Source organism: Amaranthus tricolor, chromosome 4 (assembly GCF_026212465.1).
Source record: "Amaranthus tricolor cultivar Red isolate AtriRed21 chromosome 4, ASM2621246v1, whole genome shotgun sequence".
In the NCBI taxonomy this organism is placed as follows: domain Eukaryota; kingdom Viridiplantae; phylum Streptophyta; class Magnoliopsida; order Caryophyllales; family Amaranthaceae; genus Amaranthus; species Amaranthus tricolor.
Window position 1 is genome coordinate 30,771,100 of NC_080050.1, and position 27,195 is coordinate 30,798,294.

At 33.5% G+C, this 27,195-nt stretch overlaps 5 protein-coding genes across 5 annotated transcripts; 2 read left to right on the forward strand and 3 right to left on the reverse strand.

Annotated features, from left to right (window-relative positions):
• Nucleotides 1-2,055: 2,055 nt before the first annotated feature.
• Nucleotides 2,056-10,487, reverse strand: LOC130810290 (isocitrate dehydrogenase [NADP]-like). The gene is made up of 15 exons (XM_057676294.1): nt 10,099-10,487; nt 9,946-9,989; nt 9,718-9,827; nt 9,452-9,489; nt 6,499-6,576; nt 5,705-5,758; nt 5,501-5,602; nt 5,301-5,389; nt 5,041-5,144; nt 4,871-4,939; nt 4,676-4,791; nt 3,794-3,828; nt 3,576-3,718; nt 3,130-3,252; nt 2,056-2,938 (listed from the first exon to the last, which is right to left on the reverse strand). Exons 1-15 carry the CDS (start codon nt 10,313-10,315, stop codon nt 2,848-2,850), a joined length of 1,413 nt encoding a protein of 470 aa, XP_057532277.1. The 5' UTR covers nt 10,316-10,487; the 3' UTR covers nt 2,056-2,847.
• Nucleotides 10,359-15,613, reverse strand: LOC130810289 (uncharacterized). The gene is made up of 4 exons (XM_057676293.1): nt 12,973-15,613; nt 11,707-11,903; nt 11,549-11,597; nt 10,359-10,485 (listed from the first exon to the last, which is right to left on the reverse strand). Exons 1-4 carry the CDS (start codon nt 15,457-15,459, stop codon nt 10,408-10,410), a joined length of 2,811 nt encoding a protein of 936 aa, XP_057532276.1. The 5' UTR covers nt 15,460-15,613; the 3' UTR covers nt 10,359-10,407.
• A 1,620-nt stretch (nt 15,614-17,233) lies between these two features.
• LOC130810947 (probable carbohydrate esterase At4g34215) lies at nt 17,234-18,978 on the reverse strand. Its single transcript, XM_057677065.1, has 2 exons — nt 18,331-18,978; nt 17,234-17,470 (listed from the first exon to the last, which is right to left on the reverse strand). Exons 1-2 carry the CDS (start codon nt 18,910-18,912, stop codon nt 17,234-17,236), a joined length of 819 nt encoding a protein of 272 aa, XP_057533048.1. The 5' UTR covers nt 18,913-18,978.
• A 2,376-nt stretch (nt 18,979-21,354) lies between these two features.
• Nucleotides 21,355-24,215, forward strand: LOC130811004 (microtubule-associated protein RP/EB family member 1C-like). Its single transcript, XM_057677130.1, has 6 exons — nt 21,355-21,697; nt 21,879-22,034; nt 22,156-22,262; nt 22,792-23,023; nt 23,104-23,217; nt 23,803-24,215. Exons 1-6 carry the CDS (start codon nt 21,590-21,592, stop codon nt 24,061-24,063), a joined length of 978 nt encoding a protein of 325 aa, XP_057533113.1. The 5' UTR covers nt 21,355-21,589; the 3' UTR covers nt 24,064-24,215.
• A 663-nt stretch (nt 24,216-24,878) lies between these two features.
• LOC130811005 (transcription factor MYB73-like) lies at nt 24,879-26,893 on the forward strand. The gene has a single exon (XM_057677131.1). It carries the CDS (start codon nt 25,259-25,261, stop codon nt 26,087-26,089), a length of 831 nt encoding a protein of 276 aa, XP_057533114.1. The 5' UTR covers nt 24,879-25,258; the 3' UTR covers nt 26,090-26,893.
• Nucleotides 26,894-27,195: the final 302 nt, after the last annotated feature.

Sequence of the window (27,195 nt, forward strand, 5' to 3'; positions counted from 1 at the left end):
GTCCTTAAAGATGATTCAGCTAATCCGGTGCAGTAGAACAACTGCGATCGACCGTTAGAATTAGCACAAATTCGGTGGTTATGTACACTCACAACCAACAAATTAAGATCAGAACGTTTGTCCAAAAAGAGAATCTGAAAGAAGGTGAAAATTTTTTTAATGTGTTTAGGAATAAGGTGAAGGGTTTTATATAAAGATAATTGAGAAGGCAAAAAAGGGCAATGATATGAACTAGGGGTGTAACAAATGGCGAAATTTTTGCATAAATGGTTACAATATTTTCTTGATGACGGTAAGACTATTTCTCGTATCATCGGTGAGATATTTTAAATAAAGAAATAATAATAGCATAACTTTGTGGTAAATTTTATTTGACTTATAATATATTCTTCTTTTGTTCGTTGTTACTCAAATATATTCTAACTTTAAGCTCGGAGATTTTTTAATAGAAAAAAAAACTCATTTTAGTATATTTTCCTTTATTATTCACTAGTGAGTCAGTGACTAGTGCCTTGTGTATGCCCCAGCACATATGAACGTATTGACACAAACCCAAGTTTAGAAAAGTGGCTTGAGTTGATCAAATCTTAATAAAAATTAGATTCAATCATAAATTTAAAATATAATAAAAAGGATTTAAGAGCACACATAAAAGAGTTATTGATTATGAGACACATCCACATTTATTATTAGGTGCCTTTATTTGTGATAAACAACTCTCAATAATGTTTGATCAACTTAAGCAAATGATTAAAATTTTAGGATATTATACACCTAATACGAAATATCTTACATGAAATTTGAGGAGTGGTTGAGATTTGAATTTTCGATCGTTTTGTCATGTTGGCTTCTGATATACTAATCTAATAAAGAAGACATATTGAATATAACAATTTGTCTTTTATTGATCGGCTATAATAGAAATGACATCTAATATATATTTATCATTTATTTATTATGTACTAATTACACATGATTAACTCAATGAAAAAGCATAAATGTGTATCCCATAAACAAGTGAAAAGAATGATATTAACAAGCGAAGATTAAGAGGGAGGGGACCCCACATATTAGTGTTAATTTGAGGTCAAATGCAAGTATCATTTAACCAAAACTAACATTTTTTCCTTCAACCAACATAATGTTGCAATAACACCAATATGAGGTTGCTCATTACAACTTTCATTGGGAACAATCCTAAACCCTTAATTAAGATTTAACATAATCTTCTTAGCAAAAAAGCATACCTTTGTTTATGGAGTACAAATTATTAACATTTATATGTCAATTATCCAACAATCTGAAATAATTTTATGTAGTAGATTTAAAAGGATGAAACAGTATACTTCGTATATTGATTTCTGCAATTCTTCTCAAATTTTATATTTCACCTCTATAAAAGGTAATGTGTTACAAGTTCTTTGATGTCGTCTAGTTCACTACCAAATTGATCGCAACGTCTCTCTCATTTGATAGGATATGGTCTGTTGCCATCCAATTCTCCCGAATACTTATCATAATTTCTATAAACGTAATACAGTAGCTTAGTATAATGAGATTTATGAATGTCATCTAGCTTAATTAGTAAATTTAAATTGGAAATAGCATGATGTTGCATTTGTTGTATTGTCAAGTATCCAATTAGATAGTGAGATACCTATGATAGTATTTGATCCATCAATTACTTACATTTGAAAACTTAATATCTAGATCAATAACTAAAGACTCACGCAAAGAATTCAGCTCAACACAAACAAATAGGCAACAAGATAGTAATAAACACAAACCCACTACACATGGATAGTTTAACAACCAAAGTCACATTTTCATGGTTTAACAAGAAAACAAATATCGAGAAAACATTTTACAAAATGCACTTGAAAACCTAAAAAAAAATGTTTGAGTTAAAACACTAACAAGTAAAACCGCTGATATTATTAATAATTTTATGAACAAAATTAATAAAACTATCGACAATGTCAATATAAGCAATTTTACCTATTCCATACAAAATCCGACTTTTACTTGTGAATTTATCTGTTTTATTTTTCCAATTCACCCCAGTATAATAAACTTAACCTTAGAGCCAAAAATTTAGTTTATTTAAGTTTTACTTTAGGTCAAAATTCCAACAAAGAGGAGAAAAATAACAATTATACCTTACTTCCATTTAGAAGCTAGGAGCGAATAGAAGATCGTAGTCATAATCATCCACTCATTATTCCCGCACAAAGTCAGGGTCCAGGAGAAAAGATACCAAAATAAAATATACCATAGAGAGGGCAAGAAGCTAGTAGCAGCATAGCATGTGAAACCCTAAAAAGGATGAAAAGCTACATATAGATTGATTGATACAGCCCAACTAATTTTAACAAGTACTAATACTCATATTCCTATAGCAAAGCTTCTACAATGCACATGCCAATGGCCATTTGCCGCCAACAAAGATAATCACAAATATGCTCCTAACTGTTCTTCTTTTTGGTGGATGCCAAGAATATTGTCAGAAATAACTGTCACCAGGAAGAAAATGACTTTGTACCGCAAACAATCCTTCAACATCAAGGAATCATAACTAAGATCTTATGAAGTACTTCTTAACCTAACTAATGTAAACAGCAACATTTTTGTCCCTTTTCTATTTTGGTAATGCCCAAAAAGTTATTTGTGAAGAAAATAGTACAAAATTTCAGGAAAATGTAAAAAGGCATTAGCGATTAGAACCAAACGAAAATTTTCGAGAACCATGAAATTGATCATTAATGGCCTTATTGCTTTAGTATGATCATCTGCGTCTAACTAAGAACATTTTATCTTCGTTTTCTTCAAGGGTAAAAAATGCAGTATTTAGTGTGATGGTACCCTGATCTTTGCAAGAAGATTCTGAGCAACAGCATCAATGAAATCTTCGGTGTTTAAGTAGTGTTCTCTAGTAACCCTACACAAAGCAATGGAACAATTACCTAACTAGCATTTCTAGAGAAATCGTAAAGCATAATCTCACTGCAGATTTTGAAAATTTTATAGACATCACATAATCTAACAAAAGAAAGTATAAAAAGCTGTGGGAATAATCTAATCAGCAGAGAAGCTCAAGGAAATGAGCAACACATAAAGTTTGGCACTTACTTTTGCCCATGAATCAGTAAGGCCAGATCTTTTGTCATTTTTCCTGATTCAACTGTCTCAATGCAGGCGGTTTCCAATTTTTGAACAAAATCAAGCAAACTCTGATTTCCATCGAGCTTTCCTCTGCATAAGTATATGTTACAGAATCAGACAATATATAAAATGAATTAATACAAGTGACTTATCTAAAGATTATAATGGAGGAGGAGAGTATTTGAATTTTGAATATGTAGATGATCATTGTATTTGATTTTCTGTTACAGATTATTAGCATTAGAAAGGGCCGGAAAAAATAACAAGCACTTTGTTTTAATTCATGTAGTTGACCTTATAGTTGAGATTAAAGCTTTAGCATGTTGTTGTATGAGGCCAGATGTGAAATGCTCCCTTAACTGAAATTATGCCAAAAAGTTGTAACCTGAATGAATTTGCACTAGATAACTTACCTATGTTCTAATCCACGCGTCCATGCAAATATAGAAGCAATGCTATTAGTGCTTGTTTCTTGCCCTTTCTGATGCAATCGGAAGTGTCGTGTCACAGTACCATGAGCGGCCTCTGCCTCTAGAGTAATGCCATCAGAAGATAGCTGGAAAAATTTCAGTCAATGAAATGGTCAACCGGGAAACACGGCATATACAGCACAGGGTAATTTTTTACTAACCAGCACAGATGTCATTAGACCTAAAGACCCAAAACCTGCAGAAAGCCATATAAAATGCCAAACAAATTAGAATGGTTCCAAGACTCCAAATAGAAATAAGCGAGACATAATTCGTGATAAGTTTCACCATTTACAAAGATTAGGCATTTATAGCTTTACGAAATTCATTTTCTTGTATAATATAGATATAACCTTATACTAGACCCGACAAACATGATGGTAGGCAGACATTTATGGTTTCAGGTGGTAAATCCTGAGTTCAAGTATACAATGCCTATTTATGAGCTAAAGCATTCAAATTTAACTTGCCAACAATTCAAAGCTTCAGAACTTTTTGGGTGTGGTTTACAAAGTACTGTGTATACACAATGTATGCAAAAAATTGAGACTTGTCAGTTCCAAGAATTGATTACACTACCACTTAGTACTAGTTGTCCTACCTTGGTACTTCATATATCTTCCTTTCTTATTTTCCTTTTGTTTGGTACAATTGACAAATAATATACTTAACCAGTTTCTCCTTCCAAAATGTCCCGAAAGTCGTGGGAAAAAAAGGTGGAGGCGTAGGGAAAGAGAGTACTTCTATAAGAGTATTCTTTGACAGAGGAGGTCAATTAATTTGTTGCTATGGTGGTTCCAGGATTTGGGAGTCGGGACCCTACATTTTACTCCCTCCGTTTCAATTTGTTGGTTACACTTTGACCAAACTGTGAGAGCTTTTTGGTCAAAGTGTAACCAACAAAATAGTATCAACATCTGTATAAGCTCAGGGCTGAAACTCTGTTAATTTTATGCTAAACAGTTAAAAGAAATTAATGATTTGATGTCTCACAGGAGCATTGATATCATAAAAAATCTATCAAACTTCTACATAGCACCCACCTTGTGCAAGCAAATCACTCTGGACATCTCCATCATAATTTTTACATGCCCAAACATATCCACCTTCGCTTTTTAACGCATAAGCAACCATATCATCGATCAACCGGTGCTCATACCTGGACAAGAAAAACAAAAAATTTGGAATCTTCGTGACAAGTTCACAAAATAAGAAAACAACCAAGACTAGCCACCAACCAGATTGAGTGTTCCTCAAATTTCTGCCTCCACTTCTCTTCATATACTTCCTGAAATATGTCTTTAAACCTGTTACAACAATAATAATAAGAAAGGTTTCTTTCTCCAAAGGCAAGGAGTATCTAATATCTAAATGTACAAGAAAAGGTTCATTAGGTATAGTCTATAACCTGCCATCATATTTTTTTAGGATAGTATTTTTTGTACTTAAATAAAGCGGCCACTTCTTTGCAAAGGCCAACGACATTGATGATTCCGCAAAAGCTCGAATGGACTGGAAAACAAAAAAAAGAAGTATGACAAAGGAGACAGAGATAATGAAACTATCAGAATTACACCCTTCCGTTATACGCTGGATAACCAAATTTAAATCCCAAGACAATATGACAATTCCGGTCTAGAAAAAGGTCAGCAGGTATAATCAGCCTACCGAATCAACATTATACATCGCCAAAGCAACTCCAGGCCCTTTGAAGTCATAGACATTAAGTTCAACAGAACTCTCCCCGTCTTCTGGAACTGCACGAGATTCAATACCCATTTGTCATGGACTATAAGGTGTTCTCAGTACCTTTGACAAATGAGTGTAGAGCTTAAAACAATAAACAACAAGACAGTTTGAATTCTCACCAAATACCAATTTAAGTTTTCCAGAGCCTGGGATGAGTGTGTCAGTGGCTCGGTATTGATCACCAAAAGCATGTCTACCTATACAAATTGGCTTTTTCCAACCTACAACACAATTACAACGACAAGTGTCTTATTGATCTAATGTTGAATTCAAACATGTAAAAACATTAAAATAAAGAAAAATTGAGAGGTAGGGAAACATACCCTGAACAATCCTTGGAATATTCTTACACAAAATTGGCTCACGGAAAACAGTCCCTACAAACAATATAGTAATAATGACTTTATTAAGGGAATCCTATACAATAAAATTCAAAATATAGCAATAATGAGTAATGACTAATTCAAGCATATTATATGCTCAAAATATAGTAATAATGATTCCTTTTGATGAATCCTATGTCAAAGAAATAAACATTAAAGGCTGCTTGAAAGAGGGAATCTAAGTTTATGGGACGCAGCAACAATGCGTGAAATGTATAAGCTGAGTCTAAACACTGGCTGGCAAGAACTAAGCTACTAACCACCAATTAGGTAGAAAATAGCCACAACGTTACTGGGGTCCATCACTGTAAAATATAAAGAGAAATGATGGGAACAAGTGGATGGGGGAAATAGGAGTAGCACTCTAGAATGGAAACCAGTTTCAAAGACAAAGCTAACAGTATCACTGCCAAAACAAGTCAATTAAATTTAATTATTCAATGTCAAATTTTCAAAACTTTAACCTAGAAAGTAAATGGGGAACATCAACCCAGAACTGCAGGAGTTCTGGGTTGAAATACATCATAGAAAAAGCAACTTACAGTCTTACCGTTCTGAAGTGTGAAGAAACCCAACCATGTTGAATAAACAACTTTGTTTAACAAACAAAACAACAAATTATAAGGAATATAGGAGGCCATAGAAAAAATCAAACTCAACATAAAATACAACAGAACAAGTCAAAAAGGTTAGAGTCAACACTAGTTAGAGTAAAACATGACTTGGCTACTAACCATCCAATATGTTTCTGATAGTGCCATTCGGACTTCTCCACATAGACTTCAGTCCAAATTCTTTGACTCTTGTTTCATCTGCAAGATGGAAAACATCCAGGCTAATCAGATGATAGTTGTAAACTTAGCACGGAGGCAAAGATTTTCTTATTTTACTATAGTGAAGTTTCTTTAGCAGATGTAATTTCTGATCCTCCATAAATAAGTACCCACTTCAAAAGAACAAGGCGAAATTTTATGTATGAAATGTTACAAAAAAATAAAGCACCAAAGAGAAGTAACATCCATAAGAAAGCTCTACATCAAGCACAACTAAAAGCTTCGGCATCCTTAGTTATTACACAATTTCAAAGAGTTACTCAGTTTCTCCTTCAACAATCGATTTATGTTCGACAATAACATGAACCAATATGCACAATCATATGATTGAGGGTAAGACAGGTCATAAGCTGCAAGATTACCAAAGTTTTAGTTCCTAGGATTCGAAAACATAGATCAAATTAAAGTCTGTACCATAAGAACAATTTGTGTGTATTTTTTTTAGGATAAAGTGTTCAACAAAATACATATACAAAATATCACTTGGGTAATCTTCATTTTTGAGAGTTTTATCAAGTATTATTAAGTCCAATGACCAAATTGGACCTGAAGCCTGATCATTAGATCAAAAACCCAAGTTGTCATTCACTTACAAGTTGATAAAAAATAGTATTACCAAGTATTAAATGTAATATAATTGCTTCATTCTCTTTATTCTTCTTCCTCCAATTCTATTGTCTTTCTAAAGATGCAAGATTTTGTTATTCACTTCTTTTTCCTCATTAGATCATTAGATCAAAAACCCAAGTTGTCATTCACTGACAAGTTGATAAAAAATAGTATTACCAAGTATTAAATGTAATATAATTGCTTCATTCTCTTTATTCTTCTTCCTCCAATTCTATTGTCTTTCTAAAGATGCAAGATTTTGTTATTCACTTCTTTTTCCTCATTTATGGAGTTCGACAATTCTAGTGTAAATCAAAACTGAACTTTGATCAAGGTTGATTGACCTACATCAAAATTCGAAGGTGTGGAGAATTGGGTCTTGTCTAATCTGAGTTGGAGCATGTACTACTTTCTACATGAGCAATCTGGGTTCGTTTCTCGCTAACCTCTTCCCTTTACTCGGCTTACCTTAAAAATTTTAAGTGTGATCATGGATTTTGATCCTTGATGTGCATCATTAAATGGTCAAGCCTATCACTTCGGTGAAGTGCTTATTGCATTCTAGACTAGCATGTGTAAATTAAGAAGTATCAAAATGAACTCCAATTTGTTATATCATTCAAAGGCTATTAAAGACTACAAATATCCATACTACACATCCATAACATGAACTCTGAACTTCCTTTGTAAACCCCCTTAACTAGATGCTACAATAAGCATCCTAGGAGCTACGAGATACTAGATACTACTCTATCTTTCTAAAATCGTCTAAAGGGAGATTTTTACGTTACTCTTAACTTTGATGATGTCTTTGACAATCTCCTTCCGTAGCATAACACCAACCTTTAATGACATCAACTAAAGTTGGTAACTCCCCCTTTTAATGCACCTTAGGCTGGACATATTGCCTTGATGAGCTGATTAATGCCTTGCCGTAATTATCTCAAGGTTGATCTTCCAATTTATAACACATTTCTTAATCAGTCTTGTCGATGTTGCTTGTAACTCCCACTTCAATACTCTTAAGTGGACGTATAAATGAGTCTTAAACTACTTCTTAAACAGTCTTTGAAATGATTAATCATTTTCCTTATTAAGAGCTTTGTAACGGCTATAATCAAGATGTTCATTGATGCATCCTCCACATGTTGTGCGTCCAAATATATGTCCATTTGAGATTGTAACCTCTCTTTTAATTCTTCTCATTATTATATATCAAATCCCTTATACCTCTTCCAGATTGGATGAGCATGATTAACAAAATCTCTTAAAGTTTGATGTAGGAACTAGGTGAGAAATTCAATCCATTTCTTGAAGCATTTTGGACAATTGAGACTAAGCCCCCTAACAAGGAGTATTTTGAATTATTTCTTATAGAAACTTGGACTTCACCCATAAAAAGGTTGCCCATATATGAAGTTTTTGATGTTTTAGCTTACGCGCATCAAAGAACTTGACCTTAATAATTGAACAATGGATTAGGAAGCTAGATTCCATATTCAAATGACATGTCAAAAAAAAGGAAAAATCCCCGCGTTCTCTTTCAATAACCTTTCTTCCATAACATCTATAACCCTAACAAATCTCTGCCATCATATTTAACCATCTAAACTCTAGCCTCCCATCAATGACATAAAAACAAAAGAGAAATTGATAAAGATTGAGAAAAAGAAGGAAGTTAGATGAATGCACATGCTCCATTGAAAAAAGAAGATCAAAAACCTGCTAGTTTTAACTTTTATACCAATACTTAGTCTTGCAACTTTATACCAGGGTGGCAAACAGGTGCTAACTTTAGTACAAAATTGGCTAATTGGCCAATTGTGTGTCACATGGAGACATAGATCTATCTCAATTCTCATGCCAAGGGCACATAGTAACAACTAGAGACTATCAAAAAATTGTTTTCTACGATTATACCTCAAACATTAATGTGCGAGCAACTTAGTGTCGTTTATATAGTCATAGGTGGGTGGTAATCATAACTAGAAACAGAAACTTCTCACTGTACAAAATACAAAACCTTAGCGTCTCACTGTAAAGCCCAAACAAAGTTGCAACAGGCATGAAACATTATCTAAACTAATGTGACCGCATGGGACCAAAACAAAAATTTCAACAGACAGCTGTAGCAATGAATAGCATCAATTATATTCTAACTGCATTGCAACATGTAGTTTCCTTTGCCTGCATATCACCGACAGTTTTTCAAAATTTAAAATCCAAAATGCAAAAGAAAACAAACCTGGCGTTATTGTGGCACATTTTACCGCAACACTATACCTGCAAATATGAAATAGCCAGAGATTTCATGAGCACTTATCAACATAATCCTCATGGTATGTCAAAGCCAAAACTCAAAATCTGAAACTACACTAAATGTTCAATAGCAATCGCTTCAACCTAACGGGGTAAACTATAATAAACAATCCATCAAATAACAATGTATCACGATCAGTTCAAAAATCAAAAGTGCATAATATGCAAGTAATGCAACAACGTAGAACCTACTTGCGAGTAGCTTCAGCACTTTCCACAGTGACCCTGTCATCAGTTGCATCACGATTAAGAATCCCCAGATCATAGTATTTAATATCCAAATCCAAGAACGGAAATATAAGCTGGCCATACAACACAAATGAAACTCTAACAAATCATATCATATACAAGTAAAAATGCAAAGAAAAACAAACTTAACAAAATTATAAAATAAAAACAATACCCATAAAGAAATTATACCCTATCTTTGATCAATTTCCATATGATTCTCGTCATTTCATCACCTGAAATTCCAAAAAAAAAAAAAACATAACAAGCATTCATGCAAATAAAACTTCATTACATCGCCCAATCAAACCCTAAAAAATCAAAAAGGGGAAATAAATGAATTACCATCCATTTCAACAATAGGGTTATGGACTTTGATACGTTGGATAGGACTAGCAGAGACAGAAGAAGAAGAGAAACAACGGAGAGAAGAGAATTTAAGTCGTTGGAAATGAATGAATTTGGAAATGTTAGCATTGTTGAACAATTGGGAATTGGAAGATTGAACAAAGGCAGTGCCAGGAGTGGCGCAGAATCGAAGTGCAAACATACTGGCCGCCATGAAATTCGCCGTCACTTTGAAGAATGTAAATTAGGATTGAAGAGGTAAAGGAAGATTCAATGGAATGAAATGGATTGAAGTTGCGGCTGCTGCTAGAAGGTTGAGGATGACAGAGCCTGCAACAGATGGAATCTCGCCATGCTAGAGCCGTCTAAAAATGACCCGATTATCTGAAATTAAATACAATCCAAATTACATTTATCGACTTATTTAGGTCAATTTCAAAGATAGTCACTTTCTAATAATGCAAGTTAATTCGGATTTTTGGGAATTTTTTTGAGATTAAGACACTGATACTATTATTATTGTTTGTATTATTACTAATTTTATTAATTAACTTAATTGATACAAGTAGTTTGGATGACTAATGAGTAGAGTTTAATTGAATGGAGTTTTTTTTTTTTATGATTTTGAAAGTAATAATCCAACTAATAAAAAAAATTGGCTATAAAATAAGGGTGGTTACATTCAAATCAAGGATCAAACATATTAAGATTGTGATTGTACTTTCAAAAAATAAATTTTGTGATTGGACTTAAATACAAACAAATTTGTTGCATATGTTGATATCCAAATAAAAATTTAATATAAAATTTCATACTGTTCATTATTATTTTCATGTTTATTCATGTTGCAAGAGGTAAAACTTATCTCCTAGTCAATGAAGGTTTAACTCGATCTAAGAACACTAAAAATCCAAACACTTTTAACCACATAAATAGTACAAAATCTTAATATGGTTGCAATTTGCGATACTTATACAAAATCCCTTTTCCGACCAATACAATATTATGATCATAATAACTTCAAAAAACATTTACAATATGATCGTGATACATTATGTACTATACTTTTGGACTACGAGATCCCACAATTCTAGGACTTAACACTTCTTCAATCAAACCTTATGTAGATATATTAGACTTTAACAAACAACTTGCCACAATAGTTAAATTTTTGGTTATGCGGTTGTGTTTGAGTAAAACTTCTAAATATGAATTACAACTATGGCATGACATACACATTTACAATGTACTACAAAATTTCTACGACACCTTGCCTAGAGCAATCGATGTGCGCTGAACCCTAAATTCCAAAAGATAGAGCACCTCAACGCCTCAAATTTACGCACCAAATCTTTACATAACACTTGATAACTTAGTAAGCGATCTTGAGGCTACGAGTTTGGAGAAATTTCCAATAATGATTTAGCATATGGTCATTCGGGTTTACCTCTCGCCACTTGCCAGTGCAAAAAATTGCATACGCATCAGCGGCATACCTGAATAGCAACAAGCAAACCGGCCCAAAAGCTTTAGAAACTAACAAATCACAAGTCGGGTAACTTTACAAGTATAATTTTAACACTACCAAGCACAGAATTCACTCACTTTCCGATTCCGTGCAACTGAGTCACGTGGGTCCAATCGTCACACAAATACTCCGTAGAAAACCGCTGAATCATTGCTGCCCTCTTTCTCTGCAACCCTAAAGTTTGTATTACACTCGCAATTCTGATTATGTCGCTGTTAACAGCAGCTTCCGCATTGGGGCACACATCAAAAAAGAGCGACAATACTTTCTTGACCTATAACAAAATCCATGTACAATGATTTAGTCGATCTTCAGCATGAATTTAAACAAAGCACACTCTATATTCTATAGTGTTGATCAGCGGTAAACAGGGGGAAAAGCATGATCGGCACATGGTTTAGATGAAACGATCAAACGATCAACATGGATAAACTATAACGATTCAGAAAAAAGAGGCACGCCAATCAATCTATGCATTCGAGCTTTGTCCAAGTTCTACGATTCAGAAAGAAGAAGTGCACCAATCAGAAAAAAATAGAGGGTAGCCGACCAAACAAAGAAGCACAAGACACTCTTACCCTATGTTACTTGGACTCGGAAACTGATGCCGAATACTGGTACGTGTCCAAGTGTCGGATAAGTCTAAGTATTCAATTTTACGCCTAAAATGAAGTGTCTCAGTGCCATACCATGTCCGAGTATCAAGGATCGGACAGGGGTACGTGAAGCAAAACGAAGAGTCCAAGTAACGTAGCTTTTACTTAGTGCATTTATTCCATGTGTGTTGCTAACTTATATCGGTTATTTTATTTCAAATGATGAGGCAAAAACATAAATCCACCAGAATGTACGACAACAGGATGTAATCTTGAACAAAGTAACATAAAAACGAGTGTCAAACATGACTCCAATTCAAGCAACATGTCAATGGAAAGTCTATATTACAAACAAGAAAGGGAAGCACACCGAAGACCAGAAAGAGCAATACACCTCTAAATTCAAGTGCAATACATAACATAAATTTCCAAAGCTGACACCCGAATCACTCATATAACTCTTATTTTAAGCATATGTCATGATGTTTAGTAGCAACCTATGTTACTCGAACTCTTCATTTTATTTCACGTACCCGTGTCCGATCCTTGATCCTCAAAAATTAGTATGGCACTTAGACAACTCATTTTAGGTGTAGAATTGAATATTTAGACGTATCCGACACTTGGACACGTACCGGTATCCAACATCAGTACTCGAGTCCAAGTAATATAGGCAGCAGCACAACATCAGAAATGAAGATATTTAGTGGTATTTTAAAGTACTCAACACACATCAAAAGCACAAACCTGGGGTCCAGTAGTGATGTTTAAAAGCATACAAATCACCAAGACTCTCCACGGATCATAGGCATGATCCTCTTGGAGAAGATTATAAGGAGAACGGGGTGGGATCCAAATACAGTCGGGAGCTTTTCTTCGGTAAGCGTCAGCTAGCTTCTCAGCAGCACTAAGATACCCATTTGTACCTCTCCGTTTCCTAACATTCTTCTTACTTTTCCCAGCACCATCTCCTTCCTTGTCCCCATTTCCTATATCCGAATTCACGTCAGTAGCATCCTTGAAAGAAAATTGGGAAAGCAACTCCTCAAACTTGATGTACTTGGTCCTATCATCAACCCTCTTTTCTCTATGTTTATAGTAGGGCTCGCCTCTTTCATCGTCAAACTCATTTTTCTCCAATACCCGTTGGGAACATTGACAGATTACCTTATTTGATGATGCTTGAAGACAGTCATTGTTGTCGTGTAACCAATCTTCGGATTTAGATCCTATTGAAGAAGGATCAAAGTCATCCTTCTCACCAGCTGCTGCGCCACACTTTATAGCACTCGTCTTCTTCTTTTTTGACTTCACATTGATGGGGTCAACCACCAAGGTGCACCCTTCTTGTCCAACATGCAAAGTTTTACCATCCAGACTCTCGTCTGTTTTCAATTGGTACAAGGGTTTCAACCGTTTTGTCTTCATAATTTTATTGCAAGCAAAAGTAGCCCTATGAATTTTCCCATAATCACCAAAATTGCTTTCAGAAATAGTATCTTCACTACCATCCTCCTCATTAAGCTCCGCTACGTAGCCCTGATCAATCATGTCTTCACTATTAGCATACTTTGATGTAACAGTAGCTCTCTTCAGACTCCTCTCATTTTCTGCATTATTTCCGACCTTAATGTAACCCTTCTTGTTTTCAGACACTTCATCTTCATTAAAAGTTTGTTTACCATTAAATTTTTGTTTCCTAAACTTATTCTTTTCCTTTACTCCGTCTACATGGCCATAAGCTCCATTGGCAATAAAATACGGTGAAACAGTTTTTTCTGACTTGACGTTTGTGGCACCAGCCTCAACTTCTCCAAATAAATTATCATTTTGAACTTTTTTCTTCCTCTTCCTTCTTTTACCCTTCTCATTGCTATCATTTTTCCGAAAATATGGAGAAACATCTCGGTTCTCATCATCATTCATCACACTGACAGAGAGTTCCCTTCCCCTAATCTTCTCCTCGACATTTTCAATCTTGTCCACAATAGGACTATCCACTTTAAGTTGATCATTCAACACACTTATAGTCGAATTCTTTTCTTTGACATGTTTCTCATTTATATCCCTTTTTAACAACATACAGTTATCCACATTATCAGTTTTGCCACAACATTGATCAACTTGTGCCATTTTTTTCCTCTTCCTATTTTTCTTTTTCTCCTTGACATCACTACTCACGAAATATGGGGAAACAACCATCTCCTTATCATCGTTCGACAAACTAACAAGAACTTCTCCATTCCCTTGTTTCTTCTCCTCAAGAACATCAGCCTCATTTGAATTTCTATCCACAAAGCTTTGCTTGTTTTTCTCCCCCCAATCACCATTCCCAATCTCAACAAGCAATTGATCATTCCGAACTTTCTTCTTCCTTTTCCTACCTTTACCCTTCTCCTTTCTACTACTATTCACAAAGTATGGCGAAACAACACTCTTACCATCCTCATTCGTCATCACAACACCCATCTCCGCTGCCCCGTTCTCATCCCCTAAAACTCCACCCTTCTCAATAGAATCTATAGATTTTGGCTCAATGCCCAACAATCCCCCTTTTGATAATGATGACCCCTCATCATCAATTTGCTCAATCATCTCCACCCCACGATAATCCCCATAAATTCCTCTCTCATTCTCAGAATTATCTCTTCCTTGCTTAATATGCACATCTCCTTTGTTGCTAAAATAGGGAGAAACTACACTCTTGCCATCCTCATTGGTCATCATAACACCCATCCCCCCAATCCCATTGTTATTATCTAAAACTCCACCCTTCTCAATAGAATTTTGAGATTTTGGATCAATACCCAACAACAACCTTTTTGATAATAATATCCTCTCATCACTAATTTGCTTAATCATCTCCATCCCACAACAATCCCCATTAATTCCCCTCTTATTCTCCAAAGTATCTCTTCTTTCTTTAAAATTAACATCTCCTTTATTGTTAAAATAGGGAGAAACAACACGAACAATAGAATCTTTACTAGTATCGTTATTGCACTTACCACTCAACAATTTTCTGCTATTACGATTCTTCTTTCTGATCACAATACTATAACTATGATGATTTTGTACTAATTTTATAGTTCTAGTTCCATAGACATAATTAAAGGATGCACACAATGCCAATACGATCACGGGATTATGGTCTGTATTGTTAACATTAAAAGTATGAAGTTGTACCTTTTTTTGTTGGTGCCGCTTCAAAGCAGGATCGGTAATCGTTTCCATTGAAATCGAATGTCGATTTTGGCTGCTTTTCCCGATTCTGCCGATTACAGGAGTTAGGTAATCGTTAACCTCCGTTGGCAAATGAAAAATGGAAGGTAAAAAAGAAAAGGTTTGTCAATGGTGGGAGTCCAAATCTAAGGTTTTTTCAGTTGGTAATCGGTTCGATTTTGTACTATGGTAAGTCGATTTAAAATTGGTTTTTATATTTATGACTTATGTTATTATAAACTAGATAATACCCGTGCGATAAACGGTTTTATTAAATTTTTTTGGTATATTTATTTAAACAAAAACATTAATAATTTATGGCTTTTATTTTAACCATCTTAAAATATCCTGTACTCGTTAACATTATAAGGATTTTATAAATAATTGAAAGAAATAAAATAAAAAATGTATGATTTTCTAATATATTAAATGATATGACCTAAAAAGTAAAAAATCAATTAATATTGATAATATTATAGTTATAATTAGAAAATAAAAAAGCAAAAGATATAAACATTAGTAATAAATATAATGACATCATCATTGAGTTTTAGAGAGATAATTTTTATTGAGAAATTGATACGTAAGCAATTGTAAACATCAACAATGTTTTGTTTTAGTAATAGTTATAAATAGATTCATTTTTGAAGTCTAGTTCTGATTCGATAATAAAGTTGAGTGGACATTAAGTTGTCCGAGTTGTTTTAAGCACCATTACTTGACTAAAGGATTGGTAATTCTACATCAGTTATTAGCCGGCCAAATAGTTAAAATCATGGTAATTATAGTTGAACAATCAAAGGTATTAAAATAATATATTTAATAAATGTACTGATTATAATAGCTATTAAAATATAATTTATTGAGAAAATTTAGATAAAATTTTAAATTACTACTTTTGATCTTGATCAATAGTATAAGAAGCATGTTTGATGTAGTAGTTTAAGTAGTTAGTGGTTTAATAAGGGTAAAACACTAGTTTACACAAAATAGTGTTTTACCCTTATTAAACCATTAATTACGCAAACTACAGTATAGAACATGCTTCTTATAATATTCAAAATGTACATTTATAATAGTTAAATATAGTGAATGCGAATAGCAAAATTATTTCTAATTACAGATAAATTTTTATCTATACAACGAAAATCGATCTTTGTAATATGTCCATGTGAATTCCTTATATGTTAGTCTAATAAACAATTAAACATCAATGTTTTGCTTAATTTCTCCTACTTTTATTCAAGACATAAAGCCTTGTTAAAAAAGATCAACACTATTAATTTCGTGACTTATTTGAATGGGATTATAAATTTGTAATTTTTTTAAGTTTTGAATCATAATAAATTATAATAAAATGATTCATTAAAGTATGTGCTCTTCTTATTATAAGTAACAAGGGTAAAACAAGAGTAGTGATGCGAATATTCTATCCCTTAAACTCTAGCCTAGGTGAGACCTATTAATAGCATTGTAGTTGTACTTATAAGCTAATTAATAAGAGACATTCATTTTATTTTCTTTTTTCTTTAAGGTAAGCTAAGAGACTAAGCGAAGGAAAAAATTAGGTGAGAACCAACTCTATTATCTTATTTGAGAAAAATTATATTTATTCTAACTGAGATAAGACTCTATCAAAGACATTCTTAAAACCATAGATTCATATCAACATAATAACATCAAATGTAATAAGCATACCAAATTAGGTCTTTGAGTACAAGTAAAACACAAAACTATATTTCATTCTCAAAACATATTGATTATCATTATAAGTTATTATAAGTCCTTATACTAAGGAACTATTTGATGTTGTTGATAGTGAATCATGATGCTTATGGATATTCAAGTAAGAACGAGCAAGCATTAAACCTAAATGGACTTGTGACATAGTAGTGAGATGCAAATGATCATATCCAACTCTTAGTCCCTTTGCATCAACACATTTCACATTAGCCAATTTTATTCCAAGTTGAGCTTCCCTCACTTTCTCAATATATTTACCTTCTCCCGATGCAAGTGCAACCTACAAACACGAAAAATATATGAATGAGAATTTATAAAGTGATTATATATTAGTAAAAGAAAATATTAATTAAGTTAAAAAAATGAACATAAATAGAAAGTATTGTGATTTAAGTAATTGATAGTCGTTTAATGAAGCTAAAACACTCTTTTAGATATGTCATTGTTCGATATAAGTAGTAATTTGGGAGCATTTAAGGGTGCATTGTTATCATAACACTTGTAACATGCTAACAGTATAATAGTTAGAGATTTTCTCTATGACCAATTTATATTTATACTCCATCCTGTTTTACTAAATTCTCCTATATTACTTTATTTGGTTAAGTCACACTATATGTCTTACTTTTATGTTAAAACTTTTTTTTTATTATTTTACCCTTACTATTCTACTCTTTTTACCCTTATAACTCCCATCTTTTAATTAACACAAATTGTTGTGAGAGATGGTCTCTTCGAGAGACACATTAGATATATGGGCTAAATAGCCCAATTAATACAAATTAAAGAGAAAATAAGAATGTGAGTTTCTTATTTTGAGGTCGTCTCTTTGAGAGACGGTCTATCACAAGAGTAGTTGTTTAATTAAATGCCATTTATCTTCCTTCCTCAAGTGGTCCCAGCCAATTTTCTTAATTTTTGTCATGCAATTCCGACAATTGGATCAAACAGAACAGAGTAACAATTATCATAATCGCCTTAATCGGTATTTTTACCGAACAACATTAATTTGCAATTAACTAACCGGTATTATCATACATCTACGACTATAACCCGACAGTCACTCATCGTGACACAACAACCTGTCATCATGACCCGACAGTCTCACACAAGAGTTATTGTTGATTTAAATATGAGTACCTGTATAATTAAGAGAGAGGGTAATGCAAGATCAGAACGCAAGTCACCAATAAATTTCTCCATCCTTCCTTTATAACCTTGAGCATCCTCAACATTGACTGTATCACTTTCACCTTGATACCACAACACCCCACCAATCTTCCCACCAGCCGCCTTAGCCCGTCGCACCAACTGATTATACAACACCGTACCTCGGCCCCACTCACTAATCTTGGTCCCACCTACCGCACACGGCACAAGCCCAATCGACCCCATTTCTGACCCACCAAGCATAAGTAAACCATGAGCAAAACCCATACCAGGGCCAACACCACATGTTTTACCCACATCTATGTCTACATGAAGTGGCTCATGGGCTAAAACCCAACTGTTTTGGGCTGTGAATCGGAGGATGTTCGGGTTCGGGTTACATTCGGATGGTATAAACCCATCCCATTTACCCTTTTTTACTCCACCGCGGCCTGCCATGTTGCTTTGTCCTGCTAGAATGAATATGTTTTGTGGGGGTTGTGCGAGTACGAGTGTACTATTCAACAAAAAAAGTAGGGTTATGATCACATTTGTTAATGTCATCATGATCATCAAATTATTTTTAATTTTGATGAGAAAAATTCAAAATAATTTTTTTTATGTAAATGGGTATATATATATATATATATAATAATAGATAAAAAAAATAAATAAAAAATAAATTTGTAGTATCAAATTACGGTGAGACTAAGATGATAATCTTAGAAGAGATAAAAAGTTGAAAAAATTTGGGATTTCTTTTCGTAGATGAGTTTAATTAATATAGTACTAGTAATTCATAAAAGAAAGAGAATCAATTGGGATTTTGCAAGTATTAAATAGCAATAATTAGGTTGTTAGGGTTTTCTAATAAAAGCTTAGATTGTTAAATAGTGAGTTTAAAGGAAGTTATTTGGATGTTAGCATTTTAAGGGAATTTAATTGAAAATGGATTGATTTGTTTCCATAATTAATAGAGTATAATGTATATTATCAAACTTATTTATATCCATATCAAAGATGAGTATTTATTAATGTTTTTCATTTATTTTAAAAGTGAACCAAACTTTAATAAATAACTGAATTTAAAGGAGCATATTTAGAGAAAAATCTTAGTAAATCACACCTCATCACACATTGAAAACGTTCTCTTGGACATGTATAAACCAAAGCAAAATTTATAACAATTGAGCTTAAAAACTAAGCATTAGACAACACGTTATCCAGGAGGATTTGCGCATGGAAATGTCTACTACCCTTCTTGTTTAGAAGATTCAACTATGGTGAAAAGCTCGCTCGATCTAGGCATGCGGCCTATACTCAAATTGATTCTTGTAATCTCGATAAAACTTATATAGAAGAAAATAATTTCGTTGTTCATTTCAATTTGTATTATTATCCTATTTATTTTACATCAATTCTGTATTTGGAATTAGACTCACCATCTTTTTTTTTATTTTCATTCATATATTTAAAAAAATTTGTAATATCATCCCTACAATTCAATATATTGTTTCATTTAATATTACATTTACTAAATTATAAAGATAATTTTACAACTCCCTATACCCGTTAAAATTTATGCATTTCCTCTTTGAGGAGAATTAATACTTTTGAGATAAATGATAATATTTTACAATGGCTAAAAAATATAAGGCGATGTGTGACTATGAACAAAAATGAGAGTACTGACAACAATAATATTTTCTTTTTGGTTATAATCTATATTTGTTACTCTTTTGTCCACAATATTAACATTAACATTATATAAAAAGGCATGCATGACATTTCAATGAAAAAAGCATAATAATAATGCAAAAATAAAAAGTAAAATTAAATAAAAAAAAACCCCAAAACGCTTTCCCTCACCCATTCTTCCACCCCAACCCAGCCACCACCACCCTAGCCCAACAACCTCCCACCTCTTTTCCCTCCAGCCACACAACCACCGCAGCTAACATTACTCCCATCCCTCACAGCCTAAATCACCACCACTACTCGCCAACCCCCACTGAAATTAGCCCTATCCCCACCCTTTTTGCATCCAAAAGAACCCTCCACTCTCACTGAAATCAGTCCTACCATTGAAAAGCACCACTCGAAATTAACCCAACCCCCACTAAAACCAGTCCAATTCTCACCCTTTTCGCAACCAAAAGAACCCTCCACCGCCACTGAAATCAGCCCTACCATTGTTAAGAAGCAATTGAAAGGGTGGGGTTGGGCTGTGAGGGATGGGAGCGGTGGTGGCTGCGGTGATTGTGTGGTTGGAGGGAGAAGAGGCGGGGGAGGTGGTTGGGCTGGGTTGGTGGTGGCTGGATTGGGGTAGAAAAATGAGTGAGGGAAAGGGTATTGAGATTCTTTTATTTAATTTTCCTTTTTATTTTTGTAAAGGTGACTTTTTATCATAGGTTACCAAGTCATAGGATATACCATGAATAAATACAGATGAAAGTTAAAATTATTTAAAAATAAATGATAGTTAAAATTATTTCTGACCAATAAGTGATATTTAGGATTATTTTGAGCAAATTTTTCTAATAGTAATAGTGTCTAAAGGATTACCCCTAGACACACCAATAAGCAATAGGAGAATATAAAAGTAAATTCTTTAAAAATATGAGAGAACTTTAACTTGACGTCCAAACATGCCATGTATTAGCATTAGTCACTATTTAGTTCATTTAATTTTAATTGATCACAATTGAATTTTACTGAATTGTAATTGAATTTTATTGCTGGTTGAAATTAATTTTTACCAATTGAAATTGATTTTTATAGATTGTAACTGACTTTAGTTATTAGTTGTAATAACTGAATTATATTGACTAAAATTGATTTATACTGAATGTAACTAATTTTTGCTCATTAACCTGATTTTTATTTATTAAAACTATTGTTTACTTATTAAAATTAATTTGTACAATCACTTTATTTTTTAAAATGAACTAAACATTTTTTTTTTGAAACATAATGAACTAAACATATTGTTATGAAGATTGAAGCTTAAATAATCAATAACCATTGTTCTGGTCCATGAGTAAAATGTAAGGGTCTAAGGGGATAACGGCTATAAACTTTAAATTTGAATTATAAGCCAAAATAAAATAGAAAAAAGGAACGGCGCCCAACGCTCCTATACAAATTAAGAGAACACAACGGCATTCTGCAGTATCCCATTTTCACTCAACAGCATTCAAAAATCAAACCCAATTCTCTCTTCAGAAAGTGAAAGAGAGAGAGAAAAATCATGGCCAGCAACATAGGAATGATGGATTCTGCTTATTTTGTTGGAAGATCTGAAATTCTTTCATGGATCAACTCTACTCTCCATCTAAATCTCTCCAAAGTTGAAGAGGTTCGTTTTTTTCTTTCTATTTTTGATTGAAACCCTGGATTTAGGGTTTCTTTTTCTTCAATTCTTTTTGGGATTTGTATTTGATGTTTTGAAATTAGGTTTTCAATGCTTTGAAATATGAACTGGATTGCTCCGTTTTTAGTTAAACTTTAGTACTGATTAGAGTGATGGGTATATTCAGGCGGCACCAGGGGCAGTTCAGTGTCAATTGATGGATGTGGCGCATCCTGGGATTGTTCCGATGCACAAGGTTAATTTTGATGCCAAGAATGAGTATGACATGATCCAGAATTATAAGGTTCTTCAAGATGTTTTCAATAAGCTCAAGATTACTAAGGTTTCCCCTTTAATTCTGTATTCTTTTTTCCTTTTTTTTCTCTTCTCTGCCATGAACGAGTATGATAATATATTAAAGTTATTAGTGTTTGAAATTGGTTTGTTTTTGTTGTGGAATGTAGCATATAGAAGTCAACAAACTCATAAAAGGTAGGCCATTGGATAATCTGGAGTTCATGCAATGGATGAAGAAATATTTTGATTCTGTTAATGGAGGCCTTTCCCACAGGTACTTGGTCAATCATAATTTTCTGTAACATGGGTTTTTTTTTTGGAAAAATTTATCTCTGCTAGCCTTACTGTCATCTCAAATGATTACTGTCCATGATAACAATTTGTATATGCTGCATTTGATAGCAAAATGTCTATATCTACATGCTTTATGCTTAATGCTGCATTTTTATTTGTACTATTTCTGTCCAAATTTCAGATTGGTTTCCGAAACCATTGCAAAATTGCATTGTTAATTGGAATGGTTTTACACTATAGTTTCCTTCATGCTAGTACATGCTTGTACAAATAAGCAAACAGTTAACTGATCCTATAAGAAATTTTATGATGGTTTGGTTAGTTTAGACTTTGATTGGTGCTTGGTACCAAATAAAATGGTGTGAAATTTAAGCAACAATGAAACAAAACCCAGGTGTAAGAACTAATTTAACATAAAATTTCATTAGAGATATCTAAATTCCTAGTTAGGGGTAATTGGGAGGATCCTAATGTTGTACTGTTCTGTTGCTTGTGTTTATGAATAACAGTTACAATCCAGTAGAAAGGAGAGAAGGCAGTAAAGGTGGGAAAGAAGTGGGTCGGAAATCAGCAAACTCACAAGCTAGTTCAAGACCCAACAATTCTACAAGCAGACCTCATTCCGCTCACAGCAACCGTAGAGCTGATGGGTTTTCTGCAAACTCTGCTAACCAGTCTCTCAGAGGTGCTAAACCCTACCCGACAGCAGCGTCTGTGTCCGTCTCAGTGTATGAAGAACAAGTAAGCAGACGCAAAAATATTGCAGTTTGAATCTACAATTTCATTTTGTATTGCAATCTGATATGAAGCTAATGATGCAGATTACAGAACTAAAGTTATCAGTTGACAGCCTTGAGAAAGAGCGCGATTTTTATTTCTCAAAGTTGAGGGATATCGAGATCTTATGTCAAACCCCAGAAATTGAAAATTCACCTGTAAGGCTCATAATTTGTGCTTGAAATTAGTCACTGAAGTTATACTCTTTCCTTGTGTTTTGTTTTCATTGAATTGTCTTGGCTTGGTGGTTAATTAGTTTATTTCAACCTTTTAATCTTTGGTACCGATGACCTCTCACGTTAATTTATTTTGGCTCATCCAGCCGATCCATTTGTTGTCGTAACCACCATTTGCATAACTTCAATTCGAACTATATGTACTCATGCGTCCTGCTCATTTTGCATCATCTTGCATCACGAGTCCCACCAATTAAAAGTTATTGCTACACTTGATTGAAATCCTATCAAAAACTTGACTTTTGGATTGAAAAGATTATCAAGAAAAAACCTATAAATGGTTGGTTGTGGAGGCAATACAGAAGATATTGCCTCAACAGATGATGAAGCCGATATCAAATACTGAAAGCTAAGTCCTTTTTTACACACTTTTATGTTAACAAGTCATGATATTATAGGCAACAGGCGTTCATATCATCTGGGATCTAGCCAATATCATGCACTTGGATCAAACCGACAATATCAATTAAGTTTCTAACATGTTCATATCATGTTTATTTACTCCAGATTGTTGAAGCAATACAGAAGATATTGTATGCAACAGATGATGAAGCATCGGTGGTAGCTGAGGCGCAGGCGATAGTGTCACAGCACATAAAGCATTTGAGCCCCATTCTAGAGTTGAATGAAGAGAATGCAATGGTTGAAAATCAGAAGCGAAAAAGCACATCGTTAGGCATTGATCTTGATACTAAACAGTCTCAGAGGCAAAGGCTGTCTGATGTTTCTAACATCCAATGTAGTGGATCTCCTCTTGTTAACTTTTAGACCACTTCAGTGTTCAAGAGCATCCTTACATCTTGTGGGGGTTGCTAATTGCTTGTATGAATGTTTGTACTTGGGTTTATTTCTTCATCTATGGACCTAATTTTGTTTTACATCACTAATTATCTTCATTGCTGATAGCATTTGAGTGGAAAGCTCATATTGTGCAAGTGTGACATTGCTTCTAAACTATTGAAGAGAAGCCAATATCCATATTTAGGTATGTTGTTCAACCTTGTTAGTTAACTAATAGTTATTAACAATTATACTCGCTCTCATCATCATCGTCATCATCAACTCAATATTCGAAAACAGGTTCGAGTGAGGGAAGGTAATGGACATCCATACCTGTAACCCTCCAAAGTTAGGGCCAGAGGAATGTGGCCAATTTAACCCCAAATAGTTATATTTGCTTTGTACCCGTGCTAACTACTTTTATTTGGTTTGTCCCTAACTACTTCATGTTGTTGCAAATTCATAGGGACCGGAAGGTGCATGTCATTTTTCTAAACAAAGTAGTTTGTCCTCATAGGGGGTAAAACACTTAAATGCACGGATATTGCGATTACATTAAATTAAAACAAAATTAATACCTTTTCATGTTTAAAGATAAATCAAAATTAATCCATCTTTAGATTTGTGTCTACGTTGCTCAACTTAATTAAAACAAAATTAATATATTAATATTCATTTAAGTTATTTAAAAAAAAATACTGTATTAACCGTTATTTTAGATTTGCGTCTTCGATGCATATACGTAATCAAAATTAACTGAAACAAAAATTGAGATATTTCATTTATATTAATCAAATGTTGAGTTAGTGAGATTTCGACAAATAAAATTTTTTTGAAAGAGATCGATAAAATTAAAAGTATATTAACAAAACTATGACAATAAAAAAAAAAAAAAAAAAAAGTAACGACCAATAAGAATTGGATACGAAAATACAAGTGACTAGTTGTAAAATTGATAGAGTAGTGTGATATTTTTGTCACATGGAAGAATAGTTTATCAACACGTGTCCTTTGCCAGCTGTATTCACTAGTAACTGCATTACCTAGAAGCAGCGTTATACTGACCGGTCATTCTCACCGGTTTAACGCATTCATTTCTTTCTTCTTCCCTCTTATATTCACAAATTCTCATTCTCTTTCAATAATTCAAAAAAAATTTTTAACATCTTCTCTAGAATTATCCATGGCCACCAATTCTCAGAGAGATATGGATCGGGTCAAAGGTCCATGGAGCCCCGAAGAGGATCATCTCCTGCAAATTTTGGTACAAAAACATGGTCCAAGAAATTGGTCTTTGATAAGCAAATCTATTCCGGGTCGGTCTGGAAAATCCTGCCGGTTAAGGTGGTGTAATCAGCTATCTCCTCAGGTGGAGCACCGCCCGTTTACCCAGGAAGAAGATGAGACGATTATCCGAGCCCATGCTAAGTTCGGTAATAAATGGGCTACAATAGCCCGGATGTTAAACGGGCGAACTGATAACGCTATCAAGAATCATTGGAACTCAACTCTTAAACGGAAATGCGCTTCTATGAGTGGAGCTGATTTTAATGGGTTTGAGCTTGGGTTTGGGTTTGGGTTTGAGTTTGACCCATCGGAATCTGGTCCGCCATTGAAGAGATCTGCTAGCGTACCACCAGGATCGGGTCTTAGTTTAAATCCGGGTAGCCCATCTGCTTCAAATGGATCTGCCGGTGTACTTCCACCACCGGAATCGATGGAGGATCCGAAAACATCGTTGAGTCTGTCTCTTCCTGGATCAGATGAAAAGAGCCCCATCAAAGAAAATGGGTCCGGATCCGGGTCCGGTAAGGTTTTAGAGCCATTAAGTAAAGAATTAATGGAGGTTATGCAAGATATGATTAAACAAGAAGTAAGGAATTATATGGAAGATATTAAACAGAGAAAACAGAAGCAACAAATTGAAGGTTATGAAAATAATAATGGGTGTTATTATCCAGATGAAGCAGCCATTGCTAGAGCTATGGTTAAGCGGATGGGGATTGGTAATTAGCAGGGGATTAAGATATAATTAGGTATAATACAGTGAGACAAATGCTAGATTAAGAAAAAGAATTTGGACTGTTTTTTTTTTTAAATTTATTTTTCTTATGTTTTTATTAGTTGGAAGGAAATAATTTTGGTAGTGTAAATATAACATATGAGAAGAAGAATATAGAAGTTTAAAAGTATTGGACATTAGGGGAGATGAGTAGTAGTAGTAAAGTCTTTTTTTTTTTTTTTTATTCCTTTTAGTTGAGGGTCTGACCGACTGCAATTTTTTCAATTTAAATATTTTTTAACGAGTGAGTGATCAATATTTGTTTAAGCGGAATATGTGCAATTCTTTATAACGAGCGAGCGATCACACTTTATTTGAATGAGATATGAAGAATTATTTTATAACAAGTGAGTAATCACAGTTTGTATGAGTGGAATAGGAAGAATACTTTTTAACAAGCAAGCGATTACAATTTATATGAGTGGAATAAGAAAAATCCTTTTTAATGAATAAACAATCACAGTTTATATAAGCGAAATATAAAAATTATTTTCAATCAGCAAGTGATTATAGTTTATATGAGCAGAATATTTACTAAATATAAGATGATGGTAATTGGCAATAGCAATTTGGCAGAAATTTGGTGGGGGAGTCGTCAGTTGAGTAGTAGTTATTGCTAAATGCTAATATTTATATGAAATTGTTTTAAACGTTTATGGTGGACAGCTTGAGATATGCTGTTGTCTTATTAAAAAAGTATTAGTGTGATGTTTAGATAAAACAAAGGAAAGAAAGGAAAAATTTTGATATTTGAGATGAAAATAGAGTAGAAGTGTGTGGATAAATATTGCAATATTTATTTTGACATATTCACTAATTAAAAATAATGTAATATTTAACATTTTTACAAATATTAAGATATAAAAGTCAGTTGTCTACTTGTCTAGTCACGATAAAAATGCTTTTTAAGGAGAAAATCATAATAAAAGTTATCCATACATGTCAAAATAATTATTTAAAATATATTGATGAGATAATTGAAATGAATTGGCTTAGAAAGAATGAGACATTAAAGGAGTAATTATTTTGAGTTGTATTATATTGACACATAAATTAAT

Coding starts and splice junctions, on each gene's coding strand:
- LOC130810290 (XM_057676294.1), bottom strand. CDS start 10,315: ATGGCGGCCAGTATGTTTGCACTTCGATTCTGCGCCACTCCTGGCACT. Junction 5,603..5,704: donor TATTCCAAGGATTGTTCAGG/GTATGTTTCCCT, acceptor ATTGTGTTGTAG/GTTGGAAAAAGCCAATTTGT. Junction 2,939..3,129: donor TTACTGATTCATGGGCAAAA/GTAAGTGCCAAA, acceptor TGCTTTGTGTAG/GGTTACTAGAGAACACTACT.
- LOC130810947 (XM_057677065.1), bottom strand. CDS start 18,912: ATGATCATGATGACATTAACAAATGTGATCATAACCCTACTTTTTTTG. Junction 17,471..18,330: donor CCTCTCTCTTAATTATACAG/GTACTCATATTT, acceptor TCGTGTTTGTAG/GTTGCACTTGCATCGGGAGA.
- LOC130810289 (XM_057676293.1), bottom strand. CDS start 15,459: ATGGAAACGATTACCGATCCTGCTTTGAAGCGGCACCAACAAAAAAAG. Junction 11,904..12,972: donor ACATCACTACTGGACCCCAG/GTTTGTGCTTTT, acceptor ATTTTGTTATAG/GTCAAGAAAGTATTGTCGCT. Junction 11,598..11,706: donor CAGTTGCACGGAATCGGAAA/GTGAGTGAATTC, acceptor GTTGCTATTCAG/GTATGCCGCTGATGCGTATG.
- LOC130811005 (XM_057677131.1), top strand. CDS start 25,259: ATGGCCACCAATTCTCAGAGAGATATGGATCGGGTCAAAGGTCCATGG.
- LOC130811004 (XM_057677130.1), top strand. CDS start 21,590: ATGGCCAGCAACATAGGAATGATGGATTCTGCTTATTTTGTTGGAAGA. Junction 21,698..21,878: donor ATCTCTCCAAAGTTGAAGAG/GTTCGTTTTTTT, acceptor GGGTATATTCAG/GCGGCACCAGGGGCAGTTCA. Junction 23,218..23,802: donor CAGAAATTGAAAATTCACCT/GTAAGGCTCATA, acceptor TATTTACTCCAG/ATTGTTGAAGCAATACAGAA.